This window comes from Pollicipes pollicipes, unplaced genomic scaffold (assembly GCF_011947565.3).
Source record: "Pollicipes pollicipes isolate AB1234 unplaced genomic scaffold, Ppol_2.1 Scaffold_2555;HRSCAF=2994_pilon_pilon_pilon, whole genome shotgun sequence".
NCBI lineage: Eukaryota > Metazoa > Arthropoda > Thecostraca > Pollicipedomorpha > Pollicipedidae > Pollicipes > Pollicipes pollicipes.
Genome location: NW_023596136.1, coordinates 16,868,472 through 16,894,514, shown reverse-complemented (window position 1 = coordinate 16,894,514; position 26,043 = coordinate 16,868,472). Strand labels below are relative to the sequence as shown.

At 47.9% G+C, this 26,043-nt stretch overlaps 2 protein-coding genes and 1 long non-coding RNA gene across 3 annotated transcripts; all 3 read left to right on the top strand.

The window, feature by feature from the left end:
- The first annotated feature begins 301 nt into the window (after positions 1 to 301).
- LOC119112022 (shematrin-like protein 2) lies at positions 302 to 1,190 on the top strand. The gene is made up of 2 exons (XM_037235976.1): positions 302 to 336; positions 719 to 1,190. Exons 1-2 carry the CDS (start codon positions 319 to 321, stop codon positions 971 to 973), a joined length of 273 nt encoding a protein of 90 aa, XP_037091871.1. The 5' UTR covers positions 302 to 318; the 3' UTR covers positions 974 to 1,190.
- Positions 1,191 to 10,427: 9,237 nt separating this feature from the next.
- LOC119098600 (neuropeptide-like protein 31) lies at positions 10,428 to 11,102 on the top strand. The gene is made up of 2 exons (XM_037221571.1): positions 10,428 to 10,445; positions 10,848 to 11,102. Exons 1-2 carry the CDS (start codon positions 10,428 to 10,430, stop codon positions 11,100 to 11,102), a joined length of 273 nt encoding a protein of 90 aa, XP_037077466.1.
- Positions 11,103 to 24,036: 12,934 nt separating this feature from the next.
- Positions 24,037 to 25,469, top strand: LOC119113414 (uncharacterized). The gene is made up of 2 exons (XR_005095908.1): positions 24,037 to 24,115; positions 25,169 to 25,469. It is a non-coding gene; the product is annotated as an uncharacterized LOC119113414 (long non-coding RNA).
- Positions 25,470 to 26,043: the final 574 nt, after the last annotated feature.

The following is a 26,043-nucleotide window of genomic DNA, read 5'->3' as shown; positions in this document are numbered from 1 at the left end:
TTCAGCATGGATCGAACCCAAAAAGCGAAAGTTACGTCCTGTGTAGCCACCAGGTTTTGCCTTCTCACGACCTTTGCACATATGGTCCTCCCGCTCAAGAGCGAGGTGTTTGCACTGTGCAATTCCGTGCTCAGTGTCGGCCTTTCCCATAGTTTGCCGGGAGCATGCAACGCCTCACGCGTCATAGCCATTTCCCAGCAGGGTGAGGTGAATGAAGGCCAACCTTCAGGGCCTGTCCGTATAAAAGCGGGCCGTAACTAAGGGCCGGCATCCACTCATTGCGTCTCGCCCAAACCGCACACTTCACAAGGCCCAGAGATGAACGCTAAGCTGGCGGTAGGTTTTTGTGTTTTTGTCAAGCAGTACGCTTTTACCAATACGCATAACGTGAGCTTGCAACACATGTAGGTTGCTAATTCGAAACCGCTGACCAGCTGCTTTTTGTGGATTCAAAAGATTTTGCCCAACATCACGTGGAAACTTTGCTGTGTACCACAGCGTGAGGTCATTTTCGTACGCAACTGTGGAAGGTACAAGAGAGAGGAAACCAGATCTCTGCGACTGTGATGAGTTATTTGAGATATTGATACAAAATTATTAAAACACTGCTGTTTTTAGGTTCAGCGGGACTTAGTCTGACCAACCTTGTGGGATCCTATCTCCGCACACTGCACCACATTGCATAATAACAGATATGAATGGTCCTTCGTTTTTTCAGCTTCTGCTCATCGCCGCCGTCGTGGCTGTCGCCTCTGCCGGCTACCGTCGGTACTCTGGCGGTTACGGTGGCTACTCTGGCGGATACGGCGGCTACGGCCGCCGATACGGTGGCTACGGCGGAGGATACGGGGGCTACGGTGGCGGATACGGTGGCTACGGCGGTGGATACCGTGGCGGCTATGGTGGTTACAGCCGCAGCTTTGGCGGGTACGGGCGCGGCTACAGTGGTTACAGCCGCGGCTACGGTCATTAAAGACGTTCCCTGGGTGGCTACGTCGGATCGTACCAGCCACGCAGCAAGGCAAATATGCATCCAAGAGCTACCGGTGCAGCTATTACTCCAGCAGCAAGTGACACAATGAGCACGACCCTAGTGACGTTGAATCCCCTGTCTGAATAGAGGCTTTTGCGTGATGTGTTCCTATATTTTCCTTTGATAGTGGAAGAAAATAAATTATTCTTGTATGTCATAAAACCACAGCCATTTTGTGTATTGCAAAGCTGCTGGAAAGAAATGAAGGTACTACTTAATGCTATTGAATGCGTTTGTGAGCGAATGACCACGGCTATGACTTAGCCCAATAATGTCTTACTTTGGAACCCGTGAGGCGTTGACCCATTAGGGGGGCTACGTACCTCTACCCTGGAAGAAGTGACGACCCTTCTATTTGAACAGGGACAAAACTCCAAGGAAAAATGACTTTGAAAATAGATGACACTGAGTGCCATATCACGTCCCATATATCAGTCCCATATACACTATAAGGTTCAATAATTCCTTTGGGCGAGTGTGCAACCAACAGACCACGATTTAAAAGACAGAAAATGCATTCAGGAAATATAACATATGGTCCTTATGCCGAGACCTGTGCAGAAAAGACCATACTACTCTTTCAAAGGCCGTCATGCCTTAACAGAAGGTGCAGGACAGCCTCTGTACACCATACAGAAAAGGCTAACGATGCACCGTCTGGACACCATGTGCAGCCTGTCGCCAATCGCCAGCTAGGAGTCGCTGTCGGCGGCCTCGAGCTGAGCCAATAGACGCCTGACAACTGCATGCACCCTGCCAGAGGCACGCCGAACCGACAGCCAATCGGCAACTGCACGTACGACGGTAGCAGGTCCACGCCGAACCACCAGCCGCCAATCATCTACAGGCGCCCCACCAGCAGCTCCGCGCTGGGCCAAAGATACTACATCACATGCATGACAACAAGACACTAAGGTGTAGCCCTGTGACTCTAGTCGAAGAGCCAGATCACTCCGACAAGGGTGCAAAGCCGGGATGATTGGTGGTGTTATGAGATAAGCTTGTACCCCGTTACCAACGGAACAGGCGGTGTTACGCCAGTCTAAACGCATCACGTCTGTGAACGTTTTTTGCTGCGATCAATGCATCACGACAACTGGTGGTGGTGCAGGCATCCAAAGAGTGTGTGGACTACGATCCTGAAGCAGCATGCAGTTAGGATATTTTGATCACCACCGTCATAAAACACAGCATTAACTAATCGTTTTTACCTTATATAAATAGACAGTAACATTGGAAACATCACGCCTGGTATACACGCCTGACATTAGATACCAGGCGTGGATACCATCGAATACTTTGTCCTTAGGCATCACTGAAATACTATCTTGTAAAACGATTTCTTTGCATTGTCGTTTCCATTGTACATAGGTACGTCAAACATTGCATCGCCATCGATATAGGCCAAGGCTTGCTTAGTGCTGAGCAGAAGTTACGGAACTGCGTTAGGTTGTTCTGACGGCACGGCGAAACGGGCGGGTGCAACGCAACGGATTCCTTCTACGTTAATGGGAAGAGGATATGAAAGGTAATCGGACGATTTATTTTGAGTCAACACCAATGGCTAATGCTAGATTTCGAGAAAGTTGTGGGTCTCAGCCCTTGCCCGCATCCCCTGCTCAATTGCTCAGGGACGTGACAATGGTAAAACGTAAAACACGTGAGAAATTTGCATATCGTCGACTATTTTTGAGACCACCAGGCACTGACCGCGTAATTCCTAATACCTGTTTTATCTTCAAATATTCTTGCCATGCCTAGCCTATAAACAATCCTACCCCCCGTCCTATGAGCAATTTGTTGCGGCGCCTCTGCTTAGAAGTATGTATCAATATAAATGGCACCAGCTTTACTCACTCCTAATTTGTTGCAGTCATAGTCATGTCTAAGAGGGTTTTGATGTAAAAAGACTGCAGCTTTACAGTCATGTACACTAGTATAACATCTCAAGTTTTTCTCCACCTCAAGTTTGTCTGCACGAGATCGCCACACTTAGTGGTGGAGGAATGCGTCTGTGCTATAGGGTCCGAACCATTCGATCTCCCAGTTGTAAACACAATTTCTCTTGTCTTTCTACGAATGTTTCCATTTACAGCCATCGTAAGAGTCGCTTGTAGCTTTTGTTATGGCCGGCAATGATTCTGATGCACTCTCCCAAGTAGTCAGTGTTTAAAACTCAGATAGACGAAACTGCGTCCTTCAGTAAATCATCCGTAATGCGCTGGACCGCATGATTCAAATTTCTCGCTTTTGTTATATTGGTGATGTTGACATGCTGTCAGTCCTTGCCTATTGGTCAGTATACTCATTAACCGTCGCTGGTTACCAACCATTGCAAAGCCCTTCGTCTGAGCCAGATTTGTGACACCGTCATAAGCAATACAATGGCTTCGGGACTCTCTGAGCGTCTCCACCATTCCCGATCTAGCTTGCCAAAGTCCAATAAAATTCTGAGTGTTGATCATAATGGATGTCCTAAGCATTCAAGGCAATATTCCGTTTTGATGGTACATGAAGTATGGCTCTTGACGGATTTCCGACAAGGATATAACAGATATAAATAATTCTTTATTTTTTCCAGCTTCTGGTCCTCGCCGCCGTTGTGGCTGTCGCCTCTGCGGGGTACCGTAGGTACTCAAGCGGTTACGGTGGGTACGGCGGTGGATACGGCGGCTACGGAGGCGGATACGGTGGTTACGGCGGAGGATATGGTGGTTACGGAGGTGGATACGGTGGGTACGGCGCTGGATACGGTGGCGGCTATGATAGTTACCGCCGCAGCTTCGGCGGGTACGGACGCGGCTACGGTGGTTACAGCCGCGACTACGGCCATTAAAGACGTTCTCTGGGTGACTACGGCAGATCATATTAGTGACGCAGCGAGGCATGCGGATATGCACCCATGACCTTACGATCCAGCTATAGCTCCAGTAGCAAGGGACACAATGAGCATGACTCCAGTCAGGTTTACTCGTATGACGGAATGGAGGCTTCTGCATGATGTGTTCGTTTCTTTGTCCGTTGGTGGTGGAAGAAAATAAGTTATTCCTGTATATCGTTGTTCAACAACACTCATTTTGTGCATTGTGAAGCGGCTGGAATGTAATAAAAATACTTTTAAATATTTTGGAATGTGCCCAATAGACTTAGCCCAATAACGTCCTGGTTTGAAACCCGGGAAGCCTTGTCCCATTTAGCGTGTTACGGAGGACTTCTTCCGCAAATACCGACGAACTTGCTGTTTCAGCAGAGAGAAATCTTGAAAGACAAAAATGAGTTTAAGAATCCATCACGCTAAGTCCCATATCACGCTGGAGGTATGAAAACGAGCCCGAGATAATGGCTTGACAGTTTCTACACTACCAAAGTTCTGCAGCCACAATCTGTAGTTTACTCACACTGGGGTCTTGCCGTCAGGGAAAAAAGCCTGTCATGTTGTTTTGAAAAACTGGGTGGCTCCCAATCCTGGCAAGAACTGTACACTATGACGTTGCATATTTTGGGGGGCAAACGTACAACGGACAGGACGCGATTTGAAAGACAGCAACTGCGTCCATGTACCGCAACATATTGTCCCTACGCTGCAACCTGTGGAGGAAGGACATGGTCTTTTATAGGCTATTATGCCGCAACAAAACGTGCAGGAGAACACTGAGCAGCACACAAAACAGGGTGCCGACACCCCGTCTGGCCACTATGTGCAGCCTCCCACCAGTCGCCTGCTAGGAGTCGTTGTCGGCGGCTACGAGCTGGGCCAATGGGCGCCCTTCATCTGCATGCACCTTGTCAGAGGCACACCGAACCAACAGCCACCCGGCACCTGCACGCACGACGCTAGCAGGTCCACACCGAACCGGCAGTCGCAAGTCATCTGCACGAGCCTCGCCAGTAGCACCACGCCGGGCCAAACGTACCACACTACATTCATAACAAGACGACAGTATGTGCATGACCATGTGGCTCTAGTTGATGGGCCAGATCACTCCGAGAAGGGCGCGAGGCCGGGATGATTAGTAGTGTTATGAGATGAGCTTGTTCCCCGTTGCGAACCGAACAGGTTGCGTGATGCGAGTCGAAGCACATCATGTCTCCGAACGTTTGGCTGAGCTCAAGGCATCACCATGTCCGGTCGTGGTGCAACCTCCAAGGAGTATGTTAACTACGATGCTCGGGCAGCATGCAGTTAGGATATTTGTATCAACAGTCACATATTATCACGTTAACTCACTGTTAGGATGTTTTGATCACCACCGTCACATATTACCATGTTAACTCATTGCTAGGATGTTTTGATCAATTTTGTCACATATTGCGACGTTAATTCATTGTTTATATTTTCCCTAAATGAACGATAATTTTGGAAATCAGGCGTGCATACCAAATAGCACTCCGTCCGTAAACATGTCTGAAATATTCCACTGTAAAACTTTTCCATGGGATATAGGCACGTCTAAATATTTCATATTCCTTGATATGGGCAATAGCTCAAAGAGGATATGATCGCCAAATGGATGGTTGGTTTCTTTTAAGTCAACGCCGATTTTTAATGCTAGATTTTCAGAAAGTTGTTTGCCTTAACTCCTGCCCCTATCTTCGATTATCATCTACCACCCATGTCTGCCAACAGTTTTCTTGGACTTGTTTTGAGTTTAGATAATGTTTGCAGATGAATGGAATAGACAGCAAATTTCCGTTCCGGAGTTCCGGTTGCCAACAATTCCAGAATCTTTCGTTTGCGTTGGTAATTTTGACATCTCGTCAACTGTTGCCTGTCCGTCAATATACCTATTTCCCATCGCCAGGTACCAACCATTACAGAGCCCCTCGTCGGCGTTAGATTTGTGACACCGTCGAAGGCATCAAAACTGTTTCAGGACTCTCTGAGCGTATCCGCAGTGCCCAACCTATCTTGCCAAACTCCAATAGCATTATGAGTTTTGATCGTGTTGAATGTCCTAAGCATTCTAGGCCAAATTCCGTTTTGGTGTTATATGAAATAATGTGTGGAGGTGCCTGACCCTCGCGAAGTTCTTCGCGGATCTCTCGCACTCCATGGACTGTGATATAAGACAGCGATTGAAGGCTGCCATTGTGACATCGTTTTCCTTGTTCCTTCTTGTAACGTCGTGCAGCTGAATTTGGAAGAGCGAAGAAGAGCTGCGTCAAAATGATATATCGCTTATAAAATTTATCTTTACTGGCCTTGAGTTTAGGTAATGTTCACCAATAAATGGAACAGACAACATGTTTTCGTTCAGTCGTGTCATATCCACTCCTCACGCTTTCCATGTGTTCAGCATGGATCCAACCTTGAAGGAAAAGTTACGTCCTGTGTAGCCAGCAGATGTTGCCTTCCCACGACCTTTGCACATTATGTCCCCCTGCTGAAGAACGTGGGGCTTGCACTGTACAATGCCGCGCTCAGTGTCGGCCTTTACCACAGTTTGCCGGGAGCACGCACCACCTCATGCGCCATAGCCATTTCCCAGCGAGGTGAGGTGAATGAAGGCCAACCTCCAAGGTCAGCCCGTATGAAGGCCAGCCGTAACTAAGAGCCAGCATCCACTCATTTTGTCCCGCCCAAGCCGCACATTACAAGACACGGAGATGAACGCTAAGCTGGTGGTAGGTTTTGTGTATTTGTGAGGCAGTACGCTTTCATCCACACGCATAATGTGAGCTTGGAACGCATGTAGGTTGTCGGTTCGAAATCGCTGATCAGCTGCTCTTTCTGGATTTGAAAGAATGTGCCAACATCACATGGAAACTTTGCTGCATACAATAGTGTTAGGTGATATTCGTATGGCACTGTCCATGGTACAAGAGAGGCGAAACCAGATCTCTGCTACAGTGACAAGTTATCAGAGACCTTGATACAAAATTGTTTCAATGCTTCTGGTTTTAGATATAGCGGGACTTACTCTGATCATGCTTCGTGGGATCCTGCCTCAATGCACTGCACCGCATTTTGTAAGGACGGATATAAATGGTCCTCTGTTTTTCATTCAGCTTCTGGTCCTCGCCGCCGTTGTGGCTGTCGCCTCTGCTGGCTACCGTAGGTACTCACGCGGTTACGGTGGCTACGGCGGTGGATACGGCGGCTGCGGAGGCGCATACGGTGGCAACGGCGGAGGATACGGGGGCTACGGCGGGGGATATAGTGGCTACGGCGGTGGATACGGTGGCGGCTACGGTGGTTACCGCCGCAGCTTTGGCGGGTACGGGCGCGGCAACAGTGGTTACGGCCGCGGCTACGGCCGCTAAACACGTTCTCTGGGTGGCGACGTCAGATGGTACCAGTCACACAGCAAGACATACGGATATACACCCAGGAGCTACCGATTCAGCTATTACTTACGGGACAAAGTGAGCACGCCTCCGGTGAGGTCTAACCACTGAACGGAGGCTTCTGCGTGATGTTTTTGCTTGTTTGTCCGTTGATGGCGGATGAAAATACATTTGTCTTGTACATCGTTGTTCAACCACACTCATTTTGTGCATTGCGAAGTTGCTGGAAAGAAATGAAGATGCTACTAAATGCTATTGAAGGCGTTTGCGAGCGAATGACTGTGCGGTGATGACATAGCCCAGTAATGTCATCGTTTGCAACCCGGGAAGCGTTGTTCCAGTTAGGGCGCTACATATCCTTTTACTATAGAAGAAGTAGCAACCATGCTATTTGAACTGGGACAAAACTCCAAGGACAAAACTGACTTTAAAAATCGAAAACGCTGGGTCCCATATCAAGCTGGAGATATGGTAACGAGCCGTACATAAGGGCATAGCGGTTTCTACACTGCCCAGGCATTGGAGCTACCATCCTGAAGTCTCCTGGTGCTGGTGTCGTACCGTCAATGGATGAAACCTGTCATGCCGTTTTGTAAGTCTGGGTGGCTCCCAATCCTAGCAATACGTGTACACTATGGGGTTGAATAATTTTTTCGGCGATTATACAACCGACAGACCACGACTTGAAAGACCGTAAATGCATTCAGGAAGTGTAACATATGGTCTTTATGCCGAGACCCGTGCAGAAAAGACGATATTGCTCTTTCAAGTACCATCATGCCTGAACAGAAGGTGCAGGAGAGCCCTGAGCACAACACAAACAGGCCGACAGTGCTCCGTCTGGCCATCACATGCAGCCTGTCGCCAGTCGCCAGCTCGGAGTCGCTGTCGGGGGCTACGAGCTGAGCTAATAGGCGCCCGTCATCTGCATGCGCCCTGCCAGAAGCACGCCGAACAAACAGCCACCCGGCACCTGCACGCACTACGCTAGGCGGCTGATTGGCGGTGTTATTAGATAACCTTGCTATCCGTTGCCAACGGAACAGGAGGTATTATGCCAGACTAAACCCATCACCTCTGTGAACAGTTGGATGCGCTCAGGACATCACAATAACCGGTGGTGGTGTGGGCCTCCAAATATTATAAAAAACTACGATCTCCAAGTAACATGTACTTGGGATATTTTGATCACCACCGTCACAGATTTTCACCTGAACTCATCGTTTTTAGTTTCCCTAGGTGAACAATAATTTTAGAAATCAGGCGTGCATGCCATATAGTACTTCGTCCGCACAGATTCCTGAGATATTGTCGTGTTGACATTTTTCTCCTGTACGTAGGCACGCATTAACATTGCATGGTCATTGCTATAGGTAAAAGCCTGCCCAGTGCTGAGGAGAAATTACGAAAATGCGCTATTTTTTTTCTGACGGCACAGCGAAACGGCCGGGTGCATCGCAACGGATTCCTTCTACGTTGATGGAAAGGGGACATGACAGCCAATTGGGTGATTTATTTTTGGGTCAACACCAATGGCTAATGCTAGATTTCGAGAAAGCTGTGAGTCTCAGCCGCTGCCCTCATCTCCGGCTCAATTGCCCAGACACGCGACAATGACATAGCGCAAAATTCATGAGAAATTTGCATAGCGTTGACTTTTTTGAGACCATCGGGTAGTGAACGCATAGATTCTCATACCTCATTTCTCTTCAAGTATTTTTGGCATGCATGCCCTTCCCTCGTTCCTTCTGTTAACCATTGGTGGCACCGCCTCTGCTTACAAGTACCTGCCAAAACAAATGACACTAGCTCTTCTCACCACCAATGTATTGTAATCATAGCCATGCTTAAGAGGGTTTTTATATACGGAAGACTGCAGTTTGTAGCCATGCACACTAATAAAAAGTCTCAAGTTTTTCTCCACCTCAAGTTTGCCTGCCTGACATCGCAACACTTGGTGGTGGAGGTTGGCCTCTGTGCTATGGAGCCCAAATCATTCCATCTCTTAGTTGTAAACACAGTTTGTCTTGTCTTTCTATGACCGTTTTCATTTGCAGCCATTGTAAGAGCCACTTATAGCTTTTGTAATAGTCGGCAATGATTCTGGGGCACTCTCCCAACTCGTCGACCTTGAAAATTCAAATTATGCGTGCTGTCCTGGAACGCATGTTCAAAATCTTTCGCATGTGTCTGTCAAGGCAATTTTCTGGGTATTGATAGATATATGTGAATATAATGGTGATTTTGACATCCTGTCAGTCGTTGCCTGTTGGTCAATATACCCATTACCCCTCGTCGGTTACCAGTTATTCCAGAACCTGCCGTCAGTGCTAGATTTGTGACACTGTCATAGGCATTACAGCTGTTTTGGGACTGTCTGAGCGTCACCACTGTGCCCGATCTATCTTGCCACAATCCTATAGTATCCTGAGTTTTGAGCACAGTGGATGCCCAAGCGGTCTAGACAACATTCTGTTTCGGTGTTACATGGAGCCATGTGTCGAGCCGCCTGGCCTTCGCGAAGTTATTGATGGATCTCTTGCACCCTATGGACTGTGATATACGACAGCGATGCAAGGCTGGCAGCATGACATCGTCCTCCTTGTTCCTTCTTGTAACGTATTGCAACTGATCTTGAAAGAGCGAAGAAGAGCTGTGTCAAAATGCTATATGGCTGGCAGCATTTTTCCTTGACTGGCCTTGAGTTTCGGTAATGTTCACCAATGAACGGAACAGACAGCATATTTTCGTTCAGTCGTGTCATATCCACTCTTCACGCTTTCTATGTGTTCAGCATGGATCCAACTCTGAAGGAAAAGTTACGTCCTGTGCAGCCATCAGGTTTTGCATTCTTACGAACTTTGCACATATGGTCCTCCCGCTCAAGAACGTGGGGCTTGCACTGTGCAATGCCGTGCTCAGTGTCGGCCTTTACCACAGTTTGCCGGGAGCACGCACCGTCCCATGCGTCATAGCCATTTCCCAGCGAGGTGAGGTGAATGAAGGCCAACCTTCAGGGCCTCTCCGTATAAAAGCCAGCCGTAACTAAGAGCCGGCATCCACTCATGGTGTCTCGCCCAAGCCGCACAGTGCACAGGACGCAGAGATGAACGCTAAGCTGGTGGTAGGTTTTTGCCTGTTTGTGAGGCAGTATGCCTTTACCCATAAGCATAACGTGAGCTTGGAACGCATGTAGGTTGCCAGTCAAAAACACTGACCACCTTCTCTTTCTGAATTTGAAAGATTGTGTCCAACATCACGTGAAAAACTTTGCCATTTACCAAAGTGTGAGGTCATTTTCGTACGCAACTGGTCTTCCGTACGCAATGAGAAGGTCCAAGAGAAGCGAAATCAGATCTCTGCGACTGTGATCACTTATTTCAGACTTTGATACGAAATTGCTAGCATTGTTATGCTTTTAGATTTAACGGGGTTTAGTCCGATCAGGCTTTGTGGGATCCTGCTTCCACACACACTGCACCACATTCCATTAGAACAGATATCAATAGTCCGCCGTCTTTTTCAGTTGCTGCTCATCGCCGCCGTCGTGGCTGTCGCCTCTGCCGGCTACCAGAGGTACTCTGGCGGTTACGGTGGCTATTCTAGTGGATACGGCGGCTACGGCCGCCGATACGGTGGCTACGGCGGAGGATATGGTGGTTACGGCGGTGGATACAGCGGCTACGGCGGTGGATATGGTGGTGGCTATAGCAGCTACAACCGTGGCTATGGTGGTTACAGCGGCAGCTATAGTGGTTACAACCGCGTCTACGGCCACTAAAGACGTTCTCTGGGTGACTACGTCAGATCGTCCTAGTCACGCAGCAAGGCATGCGGATATGCACCCACGAGATACCGATCCATCTGTTACCGCAGCAGCAAAGGACAGAGTAAGCACCACTCCAGTTATGTCTAGCCACCTGTCTGCATGGATATTTTTTGCGTGATGCGTTCCTTTATTTGTCCGTTGATGGTGGAAAAATAAATTATTCTTCTATATTGTCGTGGAACTGCACGCATTGTTTTGTGTATTGTTAAGCGGCTGGAAAGAAATGAAAATACTTAATATATGTATATATATATATATATATATATATATATATGCATATATATATAATATATTTATTATCATATATATAATAAATACCCTCCCTCTCCTGTGACAAATTTGTGGCACCGCACATGTTCACAAGTATCTACCATCATAAGCCTCACAACCTCTACAGGTAAAAAAACCTGATTTACCGGATATGCTCGGTGAAAAAACTAACACTTTTGCGAATCGATTGGTGAAAAATGCCAACATGAAAACAAATTTCAACAGACCAGATAACACTACAGCAGGCCATCTCAGCTGAACGAAACTCAAAGGGTAGTATTGGTGTATACAAGTGCACACTTGCAGCGTAAGCATGTTTAGAACACGTGTCGAAACGTCGACGTTTTGCTGTATGAGCAAGTTGAGCCATGAGATGCTACCAAACATAGAAGCTTCAACACGTGCCCGGATGGCCGCTCGTATACATATCGTTCGGGTGGGGGCAGTATCATTCTCTGAGATCTCAGGAACTAAGAGAACTGGAGACACCAAATTCACAGATTGTCCTGAACTGAACATAAACTGACGTGGGTCCAGTTTTGACTTTCATAGGTCATGATCTTCGGGTCAATTGGAGTCAAACTAGGTCAAGTTATAGGGTAATCTTAAAAAAAAACATGGAACATAGATAAATATTCTAGACAAAAAGTCGCATGCTCATTAAAGGCCAGTAACCTTGTTTAACCGTTTGAAGGTCGTGGTGACCAAAATCAAACCGGACTGCTTGGAGTTTTGCATTTGAATAGGCGACAAATAGTACACTAGGTAGCATGTTTCTAAAAAAAAAACGCTGACCTGGACCATTTTAGGTCCGTGACTTGTTCTGACGTTTAGGAAGGTGTATAATGCAATATAGTACATACCGTGAGCTGACAACGCATGTAGGTTGACAGTTCGAAATCGGTGATCAGCTGCGACGTCTGGCTTTGAAAGATTGTGGCGAACATCACGTAGAAATGTTGATATGTTCAACAGTGTGAGGTCATTTTCGTACCCAATCACGGAAGGTAAAATGGAGGCGAAATCAGATCTCTGCGACTGTGATCAGTTATTCGAAATCTTGATGCGAAATCAATAAAACTTTTCTGTGTTTAGATTCCGCGGGACTTAGTCCGATCATGCATTGTGGGATCCTGTCTTCATACACTGTACCACATTCCATAAGAACATATAAAAGAAGTCCTCTGTTTGTTTTCAGTTGCTGCTCATCGCCGCCGTGGTAGCTGTCGCCTCTGCCGGCTACCAGAGGTACTTTGGCGGTTACGGTGGCCACTCTGGTGGATACAGCAGCTACGGCCGCCGATACGGTGGTAACGGCGGTGGATACGGTGGCGGCTATGGTGGTTACAACCGCCGTTATGGTGGTTACAGCGGCGGCTACAGCGGTTCCAACCGCGGCTACGGCAATTCAAGACGTTCTCTGGGTGGCCACGTCAGATCGTACCAGTCACACAGCAAGGCATACGGTATGCTCCCAGAATCCACCGACCCAGCTATTACTCCAGCAGCAAGTGACACAGTGAGCACCACCCCAGTGACGTCTGATCGCCTGTCTGAACGGCGCCTTCGGCATGATGTGGTCGTTTGTTTATCCGTTGATGGTCGAAGAAAATAAAGTACACTTGCATACTGTTGCGCAGCCACATTCATTTTGTGCACTGCAAACTTGCTAGAAAGAAATGAAGGTACTATTAAATGTCGTTGAACGTGTTGGCGCGCGAATGACTGTACGGCGACGACTTAACCCAATAATGTCTTCGCTTTGAACACTGGAAGCCCTATCCCATTTTGCGTGTTACGAATCCGTTTCCCTGGAACAAGTGACGACCCTGCTATTTCAGTAAGGACAAAACTCCAAGGCAAGGACGATTTTAAGAATCGCTAATCCTGAGTCCCATATCACGCTGGAGGTATGAGAACGAGCCCGAGATAATGACATGACAGTTTCTACACTGCCCAGGCATTGCAGCTGCAACTCGAAGTCGCTTGCTGCTGGTGCCTTGCCGTCAATGAATGAAATCTGGCATGCTACCTTGTAAATCTGGGTGGTTCCCAACCCTGGCAATAAGTGTAGACTATGCGGTTGAATAATTTCTTTGGGCGAGGATACAACCGTCAGACCACGGATTAAAAGACGGTAAATGCATCCATAAAATGTAGCATATTGTCCCTATCTCGATGTCTGTGTAGGAAAAACGACATTGCTCTTTCAGAGGCCATCCTGCCTTAACAGAAGGTGCAGGAGGCCCTGAACAGCACACAGAAGAGAGTGACGATGCGCCGTCTGGCCACCATGTGCAGCCTGTCGCCAGTCGCCAGCTCGGTGCCGCGGACGGCGGCTTCGAGCTGAGGCAATAGGAGCCAGACATCTGCATGCATCTTTCCAGAGGCACGCCGAACCATCAGCCACCCGGCACCTGCACGCACGACGCTAGCAGGTCCACACCGAACCATCAGCCACAAGATATCTAAACGTGCCCCACCAGCAGCACCACGCTGGGCCAAAATACCCCGCCACATTCATGAAAATAAGGCATTATTGTGTAGCCGTGTGGCCTCAGGCGAAGGGCCAGCTCACACGTAGAAGAGCGCAAAGCCGGGATGATTGGCGATGTTGTTATATAGGCTTGCTGCCCGTTGCTAACGAAACAGGCGGTGTTAGGCCAGGCTAAACGCATAAAATCTGTGAACGTTTGTGTAGCGGTACATTTGTACGTGCATACCTCCAAATGTGTATTACTACGATACTCAAGCAGCACGCATTCAGGATATTCTGATTATAACTGTCACAAATCACCCTCTTAACTCACTGCTTTTATTTTCCCTGAGTGAGCAATAATTTTGGAAATAAGGCGTGCATACTATAAAGTACCTCGTCTGCACATATGCCTGATATCCTTTCTCGTCAAAATTTTCTCCTGTACATAGGAGACAGGTTTAAACATTGCATTGTCATTGATATAGGCAACAGCTTGCCCAGTGCTGAGCTGAAGCTACGAAACTGCGTAAATTTTTCTGACGGCACGGCAAAACAGGCGGGACCGGACAAAATTTTCCTTCTACGTTGATGGGAAGAGGATATGGTAGCCAACTGAATGAGTTCAAGTTCAAGTCAACACCATTTTTCTAAAAATGCTAGATTTCCAGAAAGCTGCGGGCCTCAGCCCCTGCCCTCATCCACGAGAACATCGCCCACAGACGCAATAATGGTATAACGTAAAACACATGGAAAATTTGCATGGCGTTAATTTTTTTTGAGGCCGCCAGGTACCGAACGCATAACTTTTCATGTCATTTTGTACTCCGATATTCTTGCCAGGCCTCCTTTTCCTTCATCTATGAAACATTTGTGATGCCGCCTTTTCTTTCGAGTATTTATGAACAAAAATATTTCTAGCTCTACCCATCCCTAAAATGTTAGCCACATAATGAGAGCTACGATTAAGAGGGTTTTGGTAACGGGAGACTGCAGTTTTGCAGGCAGGTACCATAGTAAAACTTCTCAAGGTTTTCTCCACTTCAAGTTTGCCTGCATGAGATCGCCATAGTTGGCGGTGGAGGCATGATCCTGTGCTATGGAGGCCGAATCATTTGATCTCCCAACTGTAACCACACCTTCTCTTGTCTTTCCACACATGTTTTCATTTACAGCCATTGTAAGAGCCACTTACAGCTTTTGCCATAGCTGGCAGTAATTATGATACACTCTCCCAATTCGTCAACCGTTATAATTAAGATAGACGAAACTACCTCCTTCAGTAAATCATCCCTAATGCCCTAGAGAGAACGATGAAAATTTTTCGCACGTGTCTACCCAGACGACTTTCTGGTTATGGCTAGATATAAGTGAATATGTTGGTGATTTTGGCATTCTGTCCGTCCTTGTCATTTGGTCAATACACCCATTACCCGTTGCCCGTTACCAGCCATTCCCAAGCCCTTCGTCTGTGTTACATTTCTGACACCGTAAGAGACACCACAATGGTTTTGAGACTCTCTGAGGGTCTCAACAGTACCCGATCTATCTTGCCGAAATCTCATATTGTCCTGAGTTTTGATCATAATTGTCATGCTAAGCATTCTGGGCAACCTTTCATCTTTGCGTTACATTAAGTAATGTGTGAAGCCGCCCGGCCTTCGCGAAGTTCTTCACCGATCTCCTGAACTCCATAGACTTGGATATACGACAGCGATTGAAGGCTGCAATCGTGACCTCGTTTTCTTGTTCCTTCTTGAAACGTATTGCAAGTGAATTTGGAAGAGCAAAGGAGAGCTGCGTTACAATGCTGTATGCGTTTATTAATGCCGGATTTTTACGTTGATTGGTCTTGTATTTTAGACGATGCTCACCAGTTAATGGAACAGACAGCAAGATTTCGTTCAGTCGTGTCATATTCCCTCGTTCCGTTCTCCATGTGCTTAGCACATATACAACAAAAAAAGAAAATTTGACGTCTTGCGTGGCAATCAGGTTTTGCCTTCTCACGACGATTGCACATTTGGTGCTCATGCCAGAGAACGTAAGGTTTAAACTGTGCAATTCCGTGCTCAGTGTCGGCCTTTACCACAGTTTGCCAGGAGCACACACCGCCTCATGCGTCATAGCCATTTCCCAGCGAGGTGAGGTGAATGAAGGCCAACCTTCAGGGCCTCTCCGTATAAAAGCCAGCCGTAACTAAGAGCCGGCATCCACTCACTGTGTCTCGCCTAAGCCACACCTTTCACAAGACGCAGAGATGAACGCTAAGCTGGTGGTAGGTTTTTGTATGATTGTGAGGCAGTACGCTTTTACGCACGCGCATAATGTGAGCTTGGAACACATGTAGGTTGCCAGTTCAAAATCGCTGATAAGCTGCTCGTTCTGGATTTAAAAGATTGTGCCCAACATCACGTGGAACCTTTGCTATATACCACAGTGTGAAGTCATTTTGCTACGGCATTGCGGATGGTACAAGAGAATTGAAACCATATCTCTGCAGCTGTGGTGACTTATTCGAGACCTTGATGCGAACTTATTTGAATACTTCTGTTTTTATATATAGCGGAACTTACTCGGATTAGGCTTCGCGGGATCCTGCCGCCGCACACTGCACCGTATTCCATAAGAACAGATAGAAATGGACCTCTGTGTTTTTCCAGCTTCTCCTCATCGCTGCCGTTGTGGCTGTCGCCTCTGCCGGTTACCGTGGGTACTCTGGCAGTTACGGTGGCCACTCTGGTGGATATGGCGGCTACGGTCGCCGATACGGTGGCTACGGCGGAGGATATGGTGGCTACGGAGGCGGATACGGTAGCTACGGCGGTGGAAATGGCGGCTACGGCGGTGGATACGGCGGCGGCTATGCTGGTTACAACCGCGGCTACGGTGGATACAGCGGCGGCTATGGTGTTTACAGCCGTGGCTATGGCCACTAAAGACGTCCTCTGGGTGGCTACGTCAGATGGTGCTAGTCACGCAGCAAGGCATACGGATATGCTTCTAGGAGCTACCGATCCACCTATTACTCCAGGAGCAAGTGACACAGTGAGTATCATTCCATTCACGTGCAATTCCTTGTGTGAATAGAGGCTTTTGCATGATGCGTTCCTTTTTTGTCGGTTGATGGTTGAAGAAAATAAAATGTACTCCTATATCATTGTGCAACCGCACACATTTTATGCATTGTGAAGCGGCTGGAAAGAAATGAAGGTTTCATTACATTCTATTGAATGCGTTTGCACGCGAATGACTGTACGGCGAAGCCTTAGCCCAGTGATATCTTGGTCTGAAACCCGGGAAGCCTTGTACCATTTAGCGAGTAACGTACCCATTCCTCTGAAAATACCGACAAACGTACTATTTCAACAGGGACAAAGCTCCAAGGACAAAAATGAGTTAAACAAAAGACAACGCTGAGCCGCTGGAGGTATCACGCTGGAGGTATGGGAACAAGCCCGACATAATGGCATGCATGCCAGTTTCTACCCTGGCAGGCCCTTCAGCCATAAGCTGTAGCCTCTTTACGCTGGTATCTTTCCGTTGGTGATCTCAACCTGTCATGCTGCTTTGGAAGACTGCGTGGTTTTCAAGCTTGGCAAGAGGTGTGCACTATGAGGTTGCCTAAGTTTTGGGCGAGCGTGCAACTGACAGGCACGCATTTAAAAGACGGGAAATACATTCATAAGATGTAACGTGTGGCCCTCATGCCGAGACCTGTGGAGGAAATACGACATTACTCTTTCAAAGGCTATCATGCCCCAACAGAAGGTGCAGTGCAGCCTCTGTACAGAACACAGAAGAGCGTGACGTCCACCGTCTGGCCACCATGTGCAGCCTGTCGCCAGTCGCCGCACGTCATCTACACACACCCCACCAGCAGCACCACGCTGGGCCAAAAGTACCACACCACGTTCATGACCACAAGACACTAAGGTATAGGCGTGTAGCCCTCGTCGAAGAGCCAGATCACTTCGGGAAGAGGGCAAGGCCGGGATGATTGGCGGTGTTATTAGATAAGCTTGCTACCCGCTGGCAACGGAACAGGCAGATGTTGTCGTTGATGTAGGCGATAGCGTGTCCAGTGCTGAGAAGAAGCTACAAAACCGCGTTGACTTTTTCTGACGGCGTGGTGCACCGGGCGGACACGGTGACACGGGTTCTGGTTCTGGTTCTGGTATGGTTCTGACGGCGTGGTGCACCGGGCGGACACGGTGACACGGGTTCTGGTTCTGGTTCTGGTATGGTTCTGACGGCGTGGCGCACCGGGCGGACACGGTGACACGGGTTCTGGTTCTGGTTCTGGTATGGTTCTGACGGCGTGGCGCACCGGGCGGACACGGTGACACGGGTTCTGGTTCTGGTTCTGGTATGGTTCTGACGGCGTGGTGTACCGGGCGGACACGGTGACACGGGTTCTGGTTCTGGTTCTGGTATGGTTCTGACGGCGTGGTGCACCGGGCGGACACGGTGACACGGGTTCTGGTTCTGGTTCTGGTATGGTTCTGACGGCGTGGTGCACCGGGCGGACACGGTGACACGGGTTCCTTCCACGCTGATTGGAAGAGCGTGTGGCAGACAATTAAATGGTTTATTGCAAGCCAACGCAAACATAGCTAGTGCAAGATTTCCAAAACGTTGTGGATCTCAGTCCCTGCCCACATCCCCGGTCCAAACAGATTGGCGTCTAAACACATCATGTCTGTGATCGTTTGGCTGAGCTCAGGGCATCACAATAAGCGGTGGTGGTGCAGCCTCCAGGCATTATGTTAACTGCGATGCTCGAGCAGCATGCAAGTAGGACATTTTGATCACCACGGTCAGCATGGTAGAATTTTTTGCACATGTCTGTGAAAACGGTTTTCTGGGCATCGCTAGATAAAAGTGAATATATCGGCGATTTTGACATCCTGTCAGTCCTTGCCTGTTGGTCAATATACCCATTACCCGTCGCCAGTTGCAAACCATTCCAGAGCCCTTCGTTTGCGTTAGATTTGTGACATCGTCAAAGGCATCACAACTGTTTCGGGACTCTGTGAGCGTATCCACAGTACCCGATCTATCTTGCTAAAATCGAATAGTATCCTGAGTTTTGATCATGTTGGATGTCCTTAGCATTCCAGGGAACATTCCGTTTTGGTGCTCCATGAAGTAATGTGTCGAGGCGCCTGGACCTCGCTAAGTTATTGACGGATCTCTTAGACTTCATGGACTTGGATATACTACATGGATTCAAGGCTGCTAGTGTGACATCGTTTCCTTTGTTCCCTCTTGTAATGTATTGCAACTGATCTTGGAAGAGCGACGAAAAACTGCGTGTAAACGCTACATCACTGCCAGCATCCATTTTAACTGACCTTGAGTTTAGGTAATGTTCATCAATGAATGGAACAGACAGCATATTTTCGTTCAAGCGTGTCGTATCCACTCCTTATGCTTTCCATGCGTTCAGCATGGATACAACTCAAAAGCAAAAGTTTGGTCCTGTGTAGCCAGCAGATTTTGCCTTCTCACGACCTTTGCACACATTGCCTCTGTACGTTCCTGTCTTGCCGTCAGTGATCTCAACCTGCCATGCTGCTTTGGAAGACTGCGTGGTTTCCAAGCCTGGCAAGAAGTATACACTATGAGGTTGCATAATTTTTTGGGCGAGCGCGCAACCAACAGGTCACGATTTAAAGGACGGGAAATGCATTCATGAAATGTAGCATATAGTCCCTATGCTCAGAACTGTGGAGGAAAGGCGTGGTCTTCTAAAGGCTACCTGAACATAAGGTGCAGGAGAGCTCTGTACAGAACACAAAACAGGCTTACGATGCGCCGTCTGGCCACCATGCTGTTGTGGCCACCAAGTGCAGCATGTCGCCAGTCGCCTGCTAGGAGTCGCTGTCGGCGGCAACGAGCTGAGCCAATAGACGCCTGACATCTGCATGCACCCTGCCAGATGTACGCCGAACCGACAGCCAATCAACAACTGCACGTACGACGCTGGCAGGTCCACGCCGAACCAGCAGCGCCAATCATCTACAGGCGCCCCACCAGCAGCTCCGCGCTGGGCCAAAAGCACCACATCACATTCATGACAACAAGACACTAAGGTATAGCCGTGTGACTCTAGTCGAAGAGCCAGATCACTCCGACAAGAGTGCAAAGCCGGGATGATTGGTGGTGTTATGAGATCAGCTTGTACCCCGCTGCGAACGGAGCAGGTTCCGTAAGGCAGGCCTTAACGCACCTTGTTTCCGAACAGTTGGCTGAGCTCAGGACATCACCATAGTCTGCGGGGGTGCGACCTACGAGTATGTTAATTACGTTCCTCGAGCAGGATGCAATTAGGATATTTTGATCACCACCGTCACAAATTACAACGTTAACTGAGTTCGGTGAATGTGCTAATGGGCACTCACGCTTTTTTCAGTTTCTGCCACATCTCAATTTCATACAGATGGACAGCGGGCTTTTAAACAAGTTACAGGTTCAAAGATGTTCGTTTTTTTGTCATTTTCATAAGTGCATATAAGACATTGGCAAAGTACCGATTATTCAGATTCATAAGAACATCTATATATTCTTGTGTCCGATTGGGTCCCTTCCTGAAAGTTGTTGCTACTTTCAAGGTGCATATGTTTGTCGAACTGAAGCGGTTTAGACAAAATCTCGCTACCGCATGGCTTCTAAACGCGGCTTACTTTGCATTAGGCGGCTACTACCTCGCAGCAAAGCTTATCTTCGCACAACTCACGCATCACAGAGAGGTCCCTATCACGGTGAAAATTGTGATGTCGTTATCGACAAATAATTTGGTTCGCACCATGGCTTTCCACTTGTTTCTACATCCCGTGTCCAGTGCTCTTCTTACCCACGTTAGAATAATGCTGCCCGCCTTTGAATAGAGATTGGAGAGTCTGCATGAAACGTTTAATTATCAATAGTGGCATTGGTAATCAAGAAGCAAACACGAGCATTTTAAGTCCGTAGCGATTGACCTGACTTGATAAAGCCATGTGCCACAGCTTAGACTGCGCCAAAGGTATTCGCACCATCTAACACAATCCACAAGATGGCGTTATTTCTCTGTCGTGGAAGCCCAAGGGGCTTAGTTAGCATTCGTCATGTCACAACACCTAGAATAGCCGCAGACGCACAGTCATGCGTTTCTCTCGTCACCCAGCGGAGCTAGAAGAGTCGGGATAACCAACATATATTTTGATATCATGTTCACCACCTCCGTACGTAAAAACCCACGCAGCCTAGTCAACAGCCCCACGCACCAAACCCGTTTTCCTGAAACCAGTTCCGGCTCTGGAGCCTGGGTGCCTCAACCGCAACCACGACCTCTGTCCGCGTCAGTGTCCCGCCACCAAAAATGACAGCGAAATCCGTCTCACTCAGCGCAAGCTGCGTGGCGCCTGTAACAGAGCAGTGTCCTAGAATCGCCGACTTTGGGTGTAAAGCAGCACCCTATGAGGAGAAATTTTTCACTCCTTTTCCCCTATTTTATGTGAATTTTCCGCTCCTGCCTGACATTGTCTAATCACACATGCCAAACCCCTATTTCCTCTTCTGATGTTTCCAGATGCCACCGAAAACCGAGCCCACTTAAAACCACCAAGCATAAAGGAGGCTCCACAGAACCTGGATATCTATGGCTATGTCCTGCCTCTACCAGGCCTGGTAGAAAATTTTACTCCACGTACGTCTTTTTTCCCGAGGAAACTTGACTACTAAATCGCATCACTCCCGAAATGCAGGAGTGAAAAATTCAACAAATGTCTTTTAAATTAAATCTACTCGATGAATATCACCATTTGAACACTCATGTCAACAAATTTTAAGTGAAATCAGCTGATAACAATTTTGCCAGAAAAGTGTCAGTCTTTATCAGTCTTTTTAGATTTAACTAATTTTGTCTTTCTTAGTATCATGCGAGTTTTTATAACCACTTTATTGTTCCTTCCTTTTTGATTGCCTTTAGAGGTGCCATCTGCTGCTTAGAATGTTGACTAATTTCTCTGCAAGATGCTCCAACTACAAACTTATACGCATTTCATGCATAAATTGAATAAATTCGCCAGTCGCCCAAACATGTTTGATATGTACCCAAGAGCGAACAATTCACGGCGAATAAAGGAGACAATTTGAGGCACGGAACTTATTTCTACCGCCATGTTTGCCCTGCTGAACCCTCCGTTAACCGTTTTCTTTGCTCATGGCAGTGCTCAATAAAAAATAAATCTAAGGGTACAAAAATACCAGGCTACCTGGCAAGGCTATCCTAATGCTGCCATACAGAGCTTTGGGACAGACCTGACGCAGCAGACGTGTTTGGTGGCGAAACCCTCTGCCCTCTGGAGATGTTTATCACGCACACCTCTTACTTGTTTCGCATTTTAATCTCGTAGGTTGATGGGCATGATTCATAGTGATATTTGTGGGGTGAGTGGGATGACTGTCTGCCAGCGGAACATGCAAAAGATGCTGACTTTTTGCTGGGGAGAGCAGGAAAAAGCCAGCAAGTCTCCTGTGGACCAAATAATTGCTTGCCTCACCTGCTTTCAACACATGATTGGAAAGCAGTTAGCCATTTTCTGTTTTAATCCATCGAGTTTTACCTAAGATGAATTATGATGACTTGAAGGCGTGCAATTGGCTTATTTTGTTCCATATTCTTTATTATTTGTCCCAAATTTCTTGAAGTGGTCCCTTATGGCTGCTTTAACCCGATGTTTTCCATAGTTGTCGTTAGCCCTACATTTTTAACACTGGGATACTCCAAGCTGCATAGCAATTATAATATGAGGTAAATATCAGCATTAAGCAAATAGTCAGACGATCTCATTTAAAATGTAAAGCCAACATCTCAAACTATGTCATTAAACATGAATTAACGAGCCTAAATAGATGCCTTTGCTGCAGCTGAAAAGGCAATTAGCAATACTGGCATGGTCATCTAAAGTTATATTACTTTTGGATAAGAGCGATTGTTTTGTGGAGCGTACCCATTATTGCCCTTGACAGAGGTTAACCATGACAATCAGAATGAGTCGTTCAAAGTAATTTAAAGTGTTTTGATTTGCGTGTTGTCAACTTTGTCTGATGTGAACAAGCATACACAAATGAGCTGAATAAAAATGCAGGTTAAAACCAGCCAAAATTTAGCTTTATCACGTTTTATCACAAGTGCTGCTGTCAACAGGTAGGTGAGTTGAGGTGATGTTCATCATATGGGCTACTCTAAGTTAGGTTAAGTTGGTTAAGTGCATGGAAAATTGGAATAGGAATTCCGCAAGAGTCAGTAACTCATAACTGCTGCTTGTGATGCAAACAGGTAAGACAGGATGAGGCGAAGTAAGGCCTTTTTAGGTCAGGCATAGTTGGCTACTTTCATGGAAATAAGCATTGGTATTTTGTAAGAAACAGTGACAAAATGTTTGCTTTTCCCTGATCCCATTTTGACAGCAGCCAGAGGTATGTCTATTGTGTTTGACTTGGTGATGGGCTGGTGTGTATGAGTCCAAGGTTTTTTTGTTTGAGTGTTTTATGCTTGTTGAATTTTCTGTTCATACTTTGTTATTGACCTACTGTGCCTTCTTGTGTATTAAAAGTGCTGTGGAAGGCAAGTGTAAAGTGCGGCATCAAATTATTGGTGTTAATAATTTGTTATGCTCATTACACTGCCATGAAATTACTATGTTTTAATGTATTCTGTGTCACTTTAATGGCCTAAGATGTTCAAAAAACCAAATAATTCTGTCAGGATTCTGATATTGCGTCCATGCCAACTTAAAATAGATGTCTTTGTTTGCCGAAGCATCAGTCGCGAGCTGATAAGTTCCCTCTTCTTTTAACCGATTTTTTCACTCCCGCACGGTCTTTTTGCGATGAAATTTTTCACTCCCACCCTCGTTCAAAAGCAATTCTAGCTCCCTGGAACAGGGCCTCCGCAGCCGCGCGCGGGAGGCGCCGCCGCAAAACACCCCGCCGCGGACCCTCAGAGCACCGCGCGTCCGGTTTTCGGCCCCCGGGGCATTCGCGTCCCGCCTCTCTCCGCCGACCAATGGTAGCGCGAGGCGCCCTCTGTAGCCAGCGTGCGTGAAGGTCGCGGAGCGGGTCTCCTCCGTATAAAAGACCGCTTGGAAGAAGGACGGTATCTTCACATCGGTTCCTGCTACAGCCCGTGTCCGTCTCGCAAGCTGCAGTGATGAACTTCAAGTTGCTGGTAAGTGATCTCGCGAGGTGCCGGAGTCTCCCTGTCCTGCTGTGAAAAGCATGCTTCCATTGGGATCAAATGCACATAGTCTTAGCCTTGACGACCTGACATCTTGGACGTCATAGGTAATCGCATTCAGTAAGAAAAACTTGGTGACTCTCGAATTCATGAGGCCTTCTTTGTGGTCTGAAGTATGTCCTGCATAATCTTACCAAGCGGGACTGGTACTCTTACTAAGTGTGCTTGGATGCCTGCCGTAGCCACCTGAAGCGTGTGTTGGGTTTGTTTGTCAGCCAGTAAGACTGCGTTTTGCGCACAATGTGCCTTCTTCCACTTGTACTTCGATAGTTTAAGTCCGTTTTTGCCCGCCCAAAAGCTGTCTCACCTTGGTTGGCGCAGTCGTCGCGAACATCTGGTTTTGAACATGACTTTAGCCCGGCAGACGATTGCACGCAACGGTCACAGCTGAGCGAACGTATACACACAGGGGGCAAAGCTGAGCGGACGACTGCACAGAGGGGCACAGCTTAGCTGATGGCTGCACACAAGGGCCGCAAACCGCAAACAGCAACCAACCTTCAGTCTGTCCTCTGGGCGCTTTCAACTGTGACACATTGACCAAATCGCTTCACGAATAATGATCTCCATTTTAGCGACCAACCACTCAGGACTGTGATAACCAACTTGAGTTTGCGGCCATCTCTGTGACGCTCAGTTCAAACCAGACCAAACTTCATGTGACCGTTGTTGTCATCGGGCTTAACAGTGTACACTGACATGTAATGTATTATATGTAATATATGGATAAATGAGACTCTGCAATGCCAACGCCTGCGTCAAACTGCACCCCGCTCCCTAACTTGCAACTTGCATTAGATCATACGTCAGCGCTCAGACATCACCGTGCTTATCCGGACACCATTCTCACCTCCACCCCCCCCCCCCTCACAAGCGCCAGTAGCGAGGCGCAGAGCTCTGATCACCATTGCGGAGGTTCCGACCATTGCTCAGCCGTCCTCCGCCGCCATGTCACGCGCTCACCCGCGCGTCTGTCCTTTGCAGCTGGTGCTTCTCGTCGCGATGGTAGCAGTCGTCGCGGCCGGCCGCGGATACGGCCGCGGCTTTAGAGGCGGCTATGGCGGATACCGCGGCTACAGTCGTGGCTATGGCGGATACCGCGGCTACAGCCGTGGAGGCTACGGTGGCTACAGGGGCAACTATGGCAGCTACGGCTACGGTCGCTATGGCTAACACGGATAACTGTCCACGCTGCTGAATCGTCTGTACCTGCCTCCGTCAGCGATGTCCTGCAATGCCACACAACGTCCCCGCTCTGGGCTGCAATAAATACCATGTCCGAAACTAGGCTCGATTTGGCTGACACGGCTGTGGGCTGGCTGCGGCCGGCGAGCCTGTGGATGACGACGGCTTTGGGAACCTCTCGCCAAGTGGGGCACCTCTGGGAGGCGTGTGGCCGCAGTCGAAGGGCCAGTGCACTCCGAGAAGAGTGCAAAGGCGGCAAGCTTAGTGGTGTTATCAGACGAGCTTGCTCCCCGTTACCAGAAAGCGAGGTTTAGGAAGGCCAGAAACGGCTTCAATCAGGCCAACGCCACTCAGGGGTTGGTATTGTGTCATTCGTTCAGATGCCGTGATCTCTAAAATGATCACTATAAGGTTCAATAATTCCTTTGGGCTAGCGTACAACCGATAGAGCACGATTTAAAAGACAGAAAACGAATTCAGGAAATATAACATATGGCCCTTATGCCGAGACCTGTGCAGAAAAGACAATACTATTATTTCAAAGGCCGTCATGCCTCAACAGAAGGTGCAGTACGGCCTCTGTACACAGCACAGAAAAGGCTGACGGTGCGCCGTCTGGCCACCATGCTATTGTGGCCACCAAGTGCAGCCTGTCACCAGTCGCCAGCTCGGAG